We start from the raw sequence: 12,740 nt of genomic DNA on the forward strand, positions 1-12,740 counted from the left end.
GCTATAAGCAACAACCTTGTATACAAGCCTTTACTTTCACCAGGCGGTTCTTTGTATTACAAACTTTTCATGCAAAGAAGAAAGTGAAAAGCCAGCTCTGCATTTAAGTACCAGTATCCTCAGTTTCTGCCTAAGGCCACATCACCTGGTAAGGAAGAATTACCTGACCACCTACTTACAAAAACCACCACAATAACACCAGCTGACAAACTCTTGCTAGGACACACTACTAGCCAGAAGGACTGCAGCACAACGGTCCTGGTACCATGCAATTTTCCCACTGGAGGGCCAAGTGTTTGCTAGAAAAATATTCTGCTACCCCTTATTTCACAGAAAAAAAATACTTTAAGTATGTATTAAAGTATTTAAATCTTGAGACATTAATACTTTTAAATACTGTACTCATTTGTTTCAGTGATCTGCTGGTTTTTTATGTGCAAGTAAGTTGGGCTGGAGGTTACATAGTCCAGCTGAAAAGATACAAAATCTGATTATTTTATTTTTTTTTAATACTCAAGACTTCCACTTAACACTAGAAGCATCTTACAGACTTGTAAATTTACAAGCAAGTTTTTCAAGAACAGCCAGCAGGGAGCAGCAGATTTTAGTCCACGCAGAAATACCTGCATACCTTGTTAAAAAAAAAAAAACAAACTGGAAAGGTCACTAGAGTAACATGTGTTTGTTTCGTTTCTTAGTTACTTGGTTTGGTTCCACTTCTGGGTGTTACTTGTTCAAAGAGAATTTGTTACAAGAAAAAAAAATTGCCATATTTTAGCTTTAAAAGGAGATTAGAAATTAAATTGATCACTGCAACAAAGATTAGAAGTTTACTTTGTGCAGTAGAGCTTGCTGCTTATATTCTGCAACAAGACAGGCAAATCACATGACAGTTATTGCCTTAAAATAGCAGTAAACTAACAGTACAGTCAAAAACAGAGTATTTCTAGCTGGTCACTCATCTCTAGAGAAAGAGATGTTTTTTTTCCACCCACAACTGCAGTGGAAGTTCTTAGCCTTTTCTGTTATACAAAAAAGACTGCAAAAATTCAGACTTTGCATTGGTAATTTAATGTCTGTCCAACCTGCTTTTCAAGGCAGGTATATACATCCTATTAACCTGCAGACAAGTCTCAGACTCAAGACAGTGAAATATGAAGGAAGTGCAGCCAGCTTCTTGCACACCTCTTGGCTCCCTCCTGCAATGCTGTCCAGACTCCCAAGCCCTACCTAAAACCTACAGCTCTGGCTCCCCCAAGCAGAGCCCAAAGCAGACACCACTACAGTTAGCTCTGAGCCTCTGTGCTTGCCTAGAGCATGAGCCACCACCACACCAGCACAGCCCCACCACAGCTGGGGCTTTTCACCTGAGCTCTCCTCCACAACCTCCAGGCAGAAGTGACAGCAGGTTTTAACTGCCACTTAACTGCAAGTGAGCACAACTACCAACACAGCCTTCTAGTTTTAAGATTAAAAACATTTAAGCACAATTCTTAATCTATCAAGGTACTGCCATGAACTAAGTTCTGGGAACAGGATACTGGTGTTTTACTAACACATGAGCTGAAGAATGGCACAAGACACTAGATTACGCCTTTTTTATTTCAAAAGCTAGGATAGCTTCAATATCCATGTCATGGTGAATCAGAACACATGTAAAATACCTTACAATACATTAGATTCCAAAAAGGTACCAAAAAGTACAGTAAAATTAACACTTCCTTACAGGAAATGTATGACACAAAAACAATACAAAATAAAAAGGTGGAAAGTGACACTGGTTCCCTAAGATGCATCTCATTCTGTACAACTGGAGTAATGCAGAGTCCATAGTTAACTCCAAGAGGCAGTCCCTAGATGCAGAGCTGCAGCTTTAAGCAGACCCTCAAAATCAGTTTCAGTTTAACCTATTAATAAAATCATTAATTAATATCTTCAGCAACGCTGAAATTTACACACCACACTGTCTAGACAACTAGTTATTGGTAAGTATTAAACATGTAAAACATTTCCAGGGAGCTCTTCCAAGTAAGATGCACATTTAACAGGCCATAGAAATTTATTGTAAAGTTAAATTTGGTACAGAACTGAAGTATCCATCTACAGCATTGTATACAAAACCTATGCAGTCATTTTCCAAAAGAGACCATGCCACTGCATACCTGAATAAGTTTGATCAATATGGCTTGTAGTTATTCTGATGACCACCACGTCTTGGTGTCTTCCCATAATTTGCACTGCCTTGACCTATGAACAAGAGAACAAATGCATTAAACTGCTAATTAGTTATGCTTGCTTATACCCAATACAGTTCTCTTTACTTACTGTAATCATAGCCTGGTCCATATCCATAATACCCATATCCTGAATAATCATAGCCTCCATAGCCACCATAACCTTGCTGATAGCCGTATCCTTGATTCCCATAACCCTGGTTCCAGTAATTGCCATAACCTTGATTCCAATTTTGACTTTGAGCTATAGAAGGGAAAACCATCCACAAAATCCCATTTTAGTACACACAACTTATTTAGAATGTGTCCATACTAAAGTAGTGTGTGTGGTACTTACCGCCGCCTCTTCCACCTCTGCCTCTTCCTCCATAGCTACCTCTTCCTCCACCACTACTGAACTGTTGCTGCTGGTACACTTCTTTCGGCTGTGCTACCTTAATCTCACACTGCAAATAAAAACAAGGAAGAGTATGTAAAGTGTCTCAAAGCAGTGTTGCCCAACCTGAGTACCTGGAGAAGCCAGAGGTTACTCTGGAGGCAAAGGAGGTGTACTTGCTGTGCTTCTGGTCAGGTGAGCAGCACTAATTCATATCCAGGGGCATCTAATTTATTGTGCCACCTGGGCAAAGGTAATTCACTGTCAGCTTTTCCAAGAGGCCACTGCTTTCAGGGCATTTTATCTTGCCTATTCCCTACCATCAATTTCACCATGGAAAGAGGTGCTGAGGCCACCTCTCCTATAGGAGCCACAAGGCTGCCCTCTCACCTGGCACAACCTCAAAGACACAAGGCTGTTGCTATCAGACTGCTTCACCTGACCGGCACTGAATGAACAAGGTTCTGAGAAATGCCAAAAACCAGAACGAGTTTTCCTGACAGCCACTGTACACCCCTATACAGTGTCTGTGGACAGACTGTACCATACATCCCTACCAATGCCTGGAATCACCATGTATCAAATACTAACTGGTAAAACCAACCAGAACTGACATTTCCAAGACAGGTTCCCAGGCTACAGTTCAAGCTGTCAGCCAACCACCAAGTTCCTGGATCTGTGCACAGTCCAAGATTAAAGCTACTTCTGCTGCAAAAGGAACAAGAGCACCTGAACAAGTCTGGCTTGGAGTTCTTCACCACAGGAACTTTTAAGGTAATCTGCTTTAATTATCTATGGCTATAACACAAAAACATGTCATAAATATGACACAGAAATTTCTCTGCTGTCTTGGCATTTAGGCATTCATCGCTCTTGAAAACGAACTTCACTGCTAACCAGTGACTTTCCACTGCATTAAGTTTGCCAAAATTTGGTCTGTATTGTGTCAAGACCAGTCTTAAACCAAATGCAATCCAAGTCAGTATCAGACAGTACAACCCAGTGTATTAGGGCTCTGAAGTTATGTGGCCAGCACTGGCATCAGAGCAAGGAAACAGGGACACCTCCAGCCAGCAAACGTCATTTGCCTCCAGTCTCTCTACATTTGTTGATCCATGAGCCTCCCTCCTCATGGATCCCATCCTCAGATGAGCAGTCAGCTGCTCAGAGCATCTCACACCATCCTTACAGTAGTTCCCATAACCAACTGGCCAGGCACAAGCTTCCGTAAGTGTACATTCACTCCCTGGATCCTTGTAGTGGGTTTACACGACAAGGTTTCAGTAGCAGGGAGGCTTCAGAGAGAAGAAAGCTGAAGCTGCCCCCCAGCAGAGAGGCAGTTTCAGCCAGATGCTTGCAAAGTTAAGCATCTGCAAGGCTTTCATTTATGCAAGTGATCTATGCTGAAAATAGGCATCTACCTGTTGGAAAGGCTTACACTGCTACATAAGCAAATTTCTCCACATATATTTAATGAATGCAATTACATACTTTACATACAAAAGAGCCTTGTTAGCCTCTGTGACAGAACTCAGCAGCAAAACACCGCTACGGTAAACCTCAAGCTGTCCTTATTGTAAATTTGGTACTCTGACACAAGAGGTCTACAAAAGCCTTTTCAGGTTATAGATGTAGAGGTATTATCTTTGAACAGAGTTACAAGTCAGAGTTTCTACCTTGCTTCCACTGACGTTATGGAATTTCTTCTCCAAAACCTTCTTCACTGGATCCTCTTCCTTGAAAGTGATGAACACAAACCCCCTCCTTTTGTTGGTCTTTGGATCCATTGGCAGTTCAATTGCTTCAATCTGAAGATATGAAATACTATTTTCAGACTCATGTTTAGATGAACAGAAATGCACAGAAATTGGGACAGCAAACCTGTAAATTTTCTCTCTATGCATATTATGCAACACCAAAGTTGCAAGCCTTTCTATGCTAACACTAGCTTTCAAATCAGAGATTTCCATTTTGCAACTCTTCAAACTGATTTTAACATCAGCTAAAATGAATTAAAGACGGGTATCTAAATAGCAATGGAAGCATCTAGTGCAGTAAGTGCACCTTTGCTCTCAAGTTGGGAAACTTCTGGATTTTACAGAAGGCTTGATACATCTAAACTTAATTTACTTTGAAACTTGCAAATTATTAATAAACTAAATAGCAACAAAAGACTATACTTTCAGAGTTTACTAAGATACCATTACACACCTCTCCAAACTCTCCAAAGTATTCCCTGATTTTCTCTTCTGTGGCTTCTGGGTTTAGTCCACCAACAAATATTTTCTTCACTGGATCCTTTTTCATTGCCATGGCCTTCTTGGGATCAATTAGTCGTCCATCTAGTCTGTGTTCTTTCTGTTCCAGAACCTAAAAGACAGTTTGGCATGATTAACTAAAGCTTTCCCCTAGAAGTTAAAGATCTAAAATATGAAGCTTAAATTCACCTTTTCAACACTCCCAGGTTCTTTGAAGAGAATAAATCCAAAGCCTCTGGATCTTCCTGTGTTAGGGTCCATCTTTATCGTACAGTCAGTTACCTCACCAAATTTGGTGAAGTAATCTTTCAAGTCTTTTTTGCTTGTATCCCAACTGAGGCCACCAACAAACATCTTCCTGAAATTTCAAGGAGAGAAGAGCTATTCAGATTCAGGAAGCACTAGAGAAAAGCACATGCAGTAAGATGCTCAGTGGTACACACCTCAGCAGCATTGTCAGAACAGGACCAACTGTTCTGAGTGCAACACCTGTATCTTACCAAAAGGTGCTGGTATTACAGGAGTGCACAAAGGTGGGCTTCTCCTCCCTCTTGTTGAATAAATGCCACAATGAACCCTGGCATTTATTATAGGATATAAGAAATAGTAAGAATAGCCTGAAATATTCTTTGCCAGTAACTTATGTTCTTAATGGAAGTATTCTGTAATTTGCAAGAAAGCAGTATTCATCACCAAGTATTGCCAACTCAGCTTCTGCAAAGAACTTAGGATCATTCCTACTGCTCTGATAGCATTCAGCAAAGAATAAGGTATCAAAAACAAAGTATTTGAGCTCTCTTAGGTTTCAGTTAAATAGCTGTAAAAATTTTAGTCCAGGTATCTGTGACCTCCAACAACAGTCACCTACAACAGATGGGACTTTGGACTGGCCTCAACTACTATGTTGTGCACTCCTTCCTGCTTAGTTATTGACTCTTGTTCTGTCTTCATCAGTACTACAGGAGTCTCTCCATTCTTAATCCTTAATTCCAAATAAGCGGATACAGTTCTTCCCTGCCCACTTTCCCATGCAAAATACCCTCTGAAGGAGGGTATCTAGCTCAAAGAACTAAATTTAAGGCACAATACAGAAGTGAAGGTAACAAAAAAACCCCAGTGATAGTAGGCAATAAGGCATTTTTCAAATGCTTCACTTAAAATGAAAACATTAATAACATGGCTGCATTTTCTATTTTCATAGTTTCCAAGGTAACAAACTAAGCTTTTAAAAGCAGTCGAGCCTTTTTATCTAACTATAGACTGAAGCAGTTTAAATTGTCATTACTCTTGTTTGGAGGCAACCTCGATTGGCACTAGCAGGTAGCAGCACTTCAGAAATTAAACTATGCTTCAATAAAATTGGCTTTCGATGTTTATGTGTAACTTTGCAATAATCAGCATCTGTTTATGTACACGAGGCAAAGGGGGGAACCTTACGGGGATTTTGCCCTTTTCTCTTAAACTTTTCATACCCTTTATCAGCTGAAGTCAAGTTTTTTTCAGAGGACCAAGCTGTGCGCTCTTGAGAGCAGCAGGAAGCAGCGGGTCCAAGTAAAGCGTGTGCTTCCTGCAGCCATTACAGCACAGCCTTGGAGGAATGGCCTTAGCAAGTTCATTAAGCCTTTCAATACGAGGTCAAAGAAAGGGGCTTGGGGGATTCCTTCCCATCCCAACAGCTGACTGTGGCTGCTTTAACCTGTATGGACTGACAGTGACCTTCCACAGCACACCCTGTCATCACTGACTACACTTACAGAACAATCAAGAGATTGGGGGATGACAGGAATTTGTCTGGAGGCAGCTTTGGCTGCTTTATTGCATTGAGTTGGAGCTGTGGCATTACCACATGCTAAACTCACCTCTTACCACAGCAGTCTGTGTTACACTTTGCAATCTGCAGTGCTCTCTTTTGTAACTGGAAAAACTAACACCTAACTAAAATAACAGAATATTTAAAACTTTTGAACCTTTGAAACTAAGACAAAAATATCGGTATTTGGCTTTGCCTTCACAGGCCACATAAACTGGACAAGTGCACCCTTAACATGCAGTCATTTTTCCCTCTTGAGTGTATCAGTGCAGTTAAATTGAAACTTATTTTAGCTCTTAACAAAACACTGTAAAATCAGTGCCTTGGACGGCACTACATTTTTCACATAGGTCAATCCCTCTGAATGAATTCTTTTCTACGAAGATACGTTTCATACCGATTTGGGGCTGAAGCTTGCCATCTCCTGTTCATGAAAGAAAAAGACTATCACCCTTTTTTCAGCACAAAATACTAGAAACAGTAAAGAAAAAAACATACATAGCTAAAAGGCCTGGTTCTCAATCCTTCTAGTGTCTGTAAAAAGTACATCCGGCCCTTGTTCGTGGGAAGCTTGTGCAAGTGTTACTCATTCCTTTATAGTCAATAATCTATTACACTGGCTTCAGCTCTCTGTTTAACCTGAGGGATCTGACCCTCTGGTGCAGAGCTCAGCGGTAACAAAGGGAATTCCAATTAAATACATAGGGTAGCCTGAATAACAAAGACCTGCTTGAGAAACAGCCAGGTAACGTTCATGTCAAGTACGTGTATTTATGAACAGACCAAATATGATATGGAAGAAATTCTTCTTGCACACACACGGATTCCACTACCAAAGCACGGCGAAACTACACTGACTCCTCCAGAAATCCCTTCCAAGACTTAAGGCATTTTCTGACAATGCTGCGAAGTAGCACACCAAAATTGCTCTTACCGATTTAAACACCCCACGCATCGTCTCAATCGTGCCGATTTTCCCTTTGCTTCCGTTAAAAAATACTTAGCTTACCCCCGCTACCTTCCAAGGCGAGGATTATTTTTTATGTGCTTTACATAAAACACACATTTACACTGACGCCGGTGGCGATGGGCCATGCGATCCCCACAAAGTTTCAACCAGCCCCCCTCCCCCAACAGAAAGCAACTCCTTTCATCCGCCCCTTTCGCTAAAGAGGAAAAGGATGAAGAAAACGCGGGAGAGGTAAATCCCCTTCCATTTTACAGCGTGAGACGGCAACAGCCCCGCTCGGCGCCCCTCCCCCAGCCGCCACATGGCGCCAACAAAAGGCAGCGCCAGAACAAAGGAAGCGCTGGTGCTGCAGGGCCCCGGCTCGGCGGGGCCGCTCCCGCCGCCCTCCCCGCCAGGATGAGCGGGGCCGGGGCGCTGCCGCCGCAGGGCCGCGACGGGCCCGGCTCCGCACATGGCGCCCGCGCTTACCCCGCGTCCTCCTCGTTCTTGCTGGCGTTGATCTGGTCGCCCTCGGCCCCATTCTGGCTGGCGGCCGTGCCCGCTGTTCCCGCTGCTGGGCCGGCTCCCGCCGCCGCCGCTGCTCCCGCCGCTCCTGACGCCGCCGCCGCTGCCGGAGCCCCGCCGGTCTCGGCCTGCTGCTCCCCAGCGCTCTCGGCAGCTTCGTGCCCGTTCTGGGTGGCGCCGGCCGCCAGCTGCTGCTCTGTTTCCGACATGGTGCCCCGTCCGCAGAGGGAGAGGGACGAGAGGCGCCTGCGAGAGACGAGCGCGGGTCAGAGCGGCGGCTCCTCCCCGGCCGGGCCGGTCTGATCCGGTCCGCTCACACCCCTCCCCCTTCCCGCCGCCGCCATCCCGCTCGTGCTCACTTTTAAAATCCGCTCCCGATAAAACCCGGGCCGACCGAAGTCTAATTAAAACCGCTCCGGTGTTGGTGCTGGAGCCGATCCCGCTCCCCGCGGCTACTCCGCACCGGCCCCGCCGCCACCGCCGCCTCCCCCTCAGACACGTACTCGGGCCCGCGCCCGCGACGCGTGGCCGCTTTTATAGCGCCGGAGCCTGCGCCACACCGCAACAAGATGAGTTCTGGTTGGGCGTCACTGCCTGTCGCTCAGGGGGTTCTGCTCTCGCTGCTGGCTGCCCTGACGGGGTGGGCAGGGCCGCGCTGGGAGAGGCGGGCGAGGCGGGATCGGGAGTCGCCGGCGGGGTCCGGACGGCCCCGGGCGGGATCGGGATCCGGATCGGAGCCGGGAGTCCGCTCCCAACACGCTCCACAGTTCGGCCGCGGCGGACCCGGGCCCGCGGGTTCCGCACGGGAACATCTGCCTGCGGCTTGAGCGCTGTATTTACTTAAGAGTGCCGCCCTGGTTTAGCTCGAGGTGTGTTACGGGCGCTGAGTCAGTTACTCCAGGACGAGAGGTTTGCTTAATGTTTCCAGCTCTGCTGGTTTTGCAACCGAGAGGGGCCAGAGTTTGTTGTTTTTAAACTTAGATTTGGATATTACATAACTCGGGGAGCTGGAGCGCTGAGCACGTGCCCGGGCCTTAATTCCTTTTGCCCAAGGATATGTCAACCTTGTTGGCAAAGTTGTGGGTGAGAAGTCCAGACGTTGTACGGATACAGCTCCTAATGTCTTATTTATCCATAGCAAAGGGGCAGATTTTGCCTTCTACATATATAGGTAAAGCGTACACATCTTTAAAAAAACCTAAAAGTTAAGCCCTTTGCTTGTGGGCAAAAAGTAACAATTATTACCTAACTTACTCCAGTAATGAGTGCACACGTTATTGCTCCACCCTCTGTCAAATAAGGCTCGTGGCTCAACTTTCATCTGCTGTTAAAACGCAGAAGTGCCCACAGTCACCTGTGAATAGAAATAGTGATGAAACATTTTGTTAAGTGATCTGGTCTGGGATCTTGTCTGGATCATGAACTGTCCTTCAGTTGAGCTGCTTTTAGAACACTTCTTATCATAAATACAGTAGGTCAGAATTAATCTTTAGCTATGCCAGTCTCACATTAGGCTACTGACGGGGTAGGGTATGCTATGCATAAACTCTTAACCAGAACTTTAGGTTGAATTTTGTAAAAAAATGTTCTATAAAGTCAGGGCAGTAAAAACTGTAGAAAGAGCAGGGCCAGTACACTTGAAAGTTGTAATGTTCTCAGGACAGGTTGCAGATGTTGGCTGATAGAGATGCTCATCTTTATGAGAATATATTTTTATTGTTTTCTTGTATTGAACTTTAAATAAAATATTAGAAGCAAAGATTTTTTTATAAGATATCATAATTTATACCGTATCAGAGGAGCTTACCCCACATCCAGCAGGAGGGCTTGTGATTTTTCAAGAAGCTTTGGGCTTAGATTTTAAACCTCTCAGGTCTGTACCAAAAAGATGTGGTTTGTGATTACAACCATCTAAGCCACTGCCTGTCAGCTAAGTGCATTCACTTACCCTGTGCTAATAGCCTGCCTAATGGGAAAATACTACACATTTGTTTAAGTCACAGGGAGCCAAGGCCACACTGAGGCTTGCAGGTTGCACAGCTGAAGTGGTGAATGCCATTGCCCTAGTTCCCTGCCCACCTTCTTTTTGCTGGCTTTTGTGTATGCAGCTGTGGCAGAAATGTAGAAATACATCTGTGCTGAAGTTAGAAGTTTGCAGACCAGCACCTGATAGTAAACTGAAACTTGCAGCTCTTCGCACATGTCTGTCAGGCTCAGCTGATGGACATAACCTGAGTGCTTTGGATTATGTAGTCATAACTTCATTTTCTTGCAGGATTCACTGCCCTTAACATCTGTTTTGTATTTCATCAAGTCTTCCTAAGAATGTGAATGATGGTCATCTCATCAGGACTTCTACATACATTTCCCTTTACTTTCTCTTCTCTTTTTATTTCTCCGCTTCTCTGTTTTGCTTTGCTGAACCTGTCTCATCCTGCCCTAGCACTTTGTCAAGTGTTTTCCTGTTTCTGCTTAACAGTGCTTTCTTTAAGCCCGTTCTCATTTCCAGCTGCCCATTTCTCCTGGTCAGGTCCCTCTCCATCTCCCATCCTGGGAATTTCGAACAGCAGGCCCCAGCTGGCAGGGCTCTCTGTGATTCCCAGTTGCCCCATGTTAATGGCTGTTTGAGTAAACCTTTTGTGTTCCATATCCAAGAGCAGGATAACAATGCAGCTGAAGACTGGCTAAGCAGCCTGGTTTGAGAGCTGTGACTGGCCCAACTAACAAAGTCATTCTTTATCCATCTAGACATCAAGGACTGAGAAATTTGAGAATATGGGTAGTTGTGGTTATTTTTTGTCTCACCAGGCCCCATCATGCCACAGGAAATTTTAAAGAATTCCTCTGGGTTTTGGTCTTGCTTTTCACTCCCCACTCAAAGCCTGTGATTAATCAAAGAAAAGTACACACATACCTTCTTCTTATATGGTATGTGTAAGGTAATTCTCCTTATATGACACATTTACTGCTGAGAAAAAGAAAACCTATCATTTGTTGCCATTCTTTAATCTGTAATTGCTATGTTTACTCATGGTGCTGACCGAAATTCCACTGAATTTTACTTTCTTATGGGCTTTCTGATCTTGGGTCTAATTCTGCTATTCTATCAAACTTGCAGTTTATGCCAAGCCCTACCCCTTGGTGTCTGTCCATATGAGTTTTGTGCCATACCTCTCTTCATTACCTCCTTTTTCCTTTTCTGGATAGGTCATCCTCTCCTTTTCCTCATTATTTCACTTCTGTTGATTTTTCTAGCTTCTTTTCTAAAAAAGAAAAAAAAAAGAGAGAAACAACATATCATCCACTGCCTTGAAACTTGGTGTAATTTTTCTTTTTCCCACATCCTATGCCTGTCTTGTCTAAGATGATTGTAAACATCTCAGGTCAGACTGCCTGCTCTGCACTGGACACCACACTATAGGAAGCTTCTGTCCAAGCTAGTCTATGTACAGCATACATAAATACATTTTATTAATAATAACTATGCAAGTAATCCCATAGATTTTCATGATGAGACTGAATGTAATGACTCAAAATAAGTATAGCAAAAAGGATTCCTTATGCTACATGGAATTAAGATGAATAGAAGATGTCTTTAAGTAGGCATTGCTAATATTTCTTAAAAAAAGCCTTATTTAACCAACTACCTCTTTTAGTTTTGTAGATAAAAGATTTTTATTGGTTTATTCATACATTCATTTCTTCATTGTGACTTCATTGTGATCACAGTGACTACTTATCTCTGAGCTTGGTGGCCTCAGGGATAATCCAAGCCAGTAATAGGTTAAACATTGTGTAGAACAATCAAGCAGCAAACACATGCAAGTGTTTCTTCTCTAAAGTTTAGGTGATAGCTTGAGAGCAATATGCAGTATTTATATAGAATGTCTGTATATAGATGAGGACACCTTTATAAGAAGTTGTCAGCCCCAACCTCTACAGGTGTTCAAAAGGTGCTCATCCTGAGCAACAGTGGGATAAAGCAGGAAGGTGTTTATTTGAAAGGGCAATAGTGGAATTCAGTTGTAGGGCTGACAGGAAACAGGGGATGTCTTTACAGGGTGAAACAAAAGGTACATTGGGGTGTTGAGGTGGGAAGGGAGGAGAGTCAAGGACAGTGCTCATCAGTGTTCCTGCAGAAAAAGGAAACAGGCACAAGGGAAGAAGGGACTAACCAAGCTGAAGCAGTGACTGGAGAAGTGAAAAGTGAGAATAACTGCAAAAACTAAGCTAAGACATGAGCTAGATATGCTAAATGTGACTGAAGGGCAAACAAGAGATTGATTTAAGATGGACTGAGAAGCTTTCAGATGATGAGAGGAAGCAAAACCAAGTTTGAAGGGGATTTAGGGTAGAACCTAGCAAGAGATGAATATACGTGACTGGAGGAACCTGTGAGGTGACTAGAGGCACTTCCACCAAAATCTTTTTTTTTTCTTTTTTTTTTTCCAATGGTAAAAGAGACAAGCCTATCTCTGTGGGTGCTAGGAATCAGAGCAGACTGAATGACTAAAGCTGTGAACAAATGAAGGAGTGAGGGTTGGGGAAGATCAGGAAATGAAATGGGGTGAAGTTATCAGGGCAAGTG

General features: G+C 43.6%; 1 protein-coding gene across 4 annotated transcripts in view; it reads right to left on the minus strand.

Moving 5' to 3' along the window:
* Positions 1-8,670, minus strand: part of HNRNPAB (heterogeneous nuclear ribonucleoprotein A/B) — a 28,720-nt gene extending 20,050 nt beyond the window's left edge. Inside the window, exons 1-9 of one of the 4 annotated variants that reach the window (XM_014253079.2) lie at positions 8,512-8,670; positions 8,117-8,398; positions 5,058-5,226; positions 4,822-4,980; positions 4,287-4,418; positions 2,572-2,680; positions 2,326-2,478; positions 2,163-2,247; positions 1,584-1,907 (exon numbers count right to left, since the gene is read on the minus strand). In XM_014253079.2, the coding sequence (XP_014108554.1) occupies positions 2,177-2,247; positions 2,326-2,478; positions 2,572-2,680; positions 4,287-4,418; positions 4,822-4,980; positions 5,058-5,226; positions 8,117-8,361 (1,038 nt within the window). In that variant the 5' untranslated portion in view covers positions 8,362-8,398; positions 8,512-8,670 and the 3' untranslated portion in view covers positions 1,584-1,907; positions 2,163-2,176. Of the gene's footprint in view, positions 1-1,583; positions 1,908-2,162; positions 2,248-2,325; positions 2,479-2,571; positions 2,681-4,286; positions 4,419-4,821; positions 4,981-5,057; positions 5,227-8,116; positions 8,399-8,511 lie in introns of those variants that run through there. The other 3 variants (XM_005523537.3, XM_014253081.2, XM_014253080.2) reach the window with 3 other exon arrangements.
* Between the last annotated feature and the right edge of the window lie 4,070 nt (positions 8,671-12,740).

The sequence above is a fragment of the Pseudopodoces humilis genome, chromosome 17, assembly GCF_049639895.1.
Source record: "Pseudopodoces humilis isolate 2021_Gansu_Grassland_sample_001 chromosome 17, ASM4963989v1, whole genome shotgun sequence".
Classification (NCBI taxonomy): domain Eukaryota; kingdom Metazoa; phylum Chordata; class Aves; order Passeriformes; family Paridae; genus Pseudopodoces; species Pseudopodoces humilis.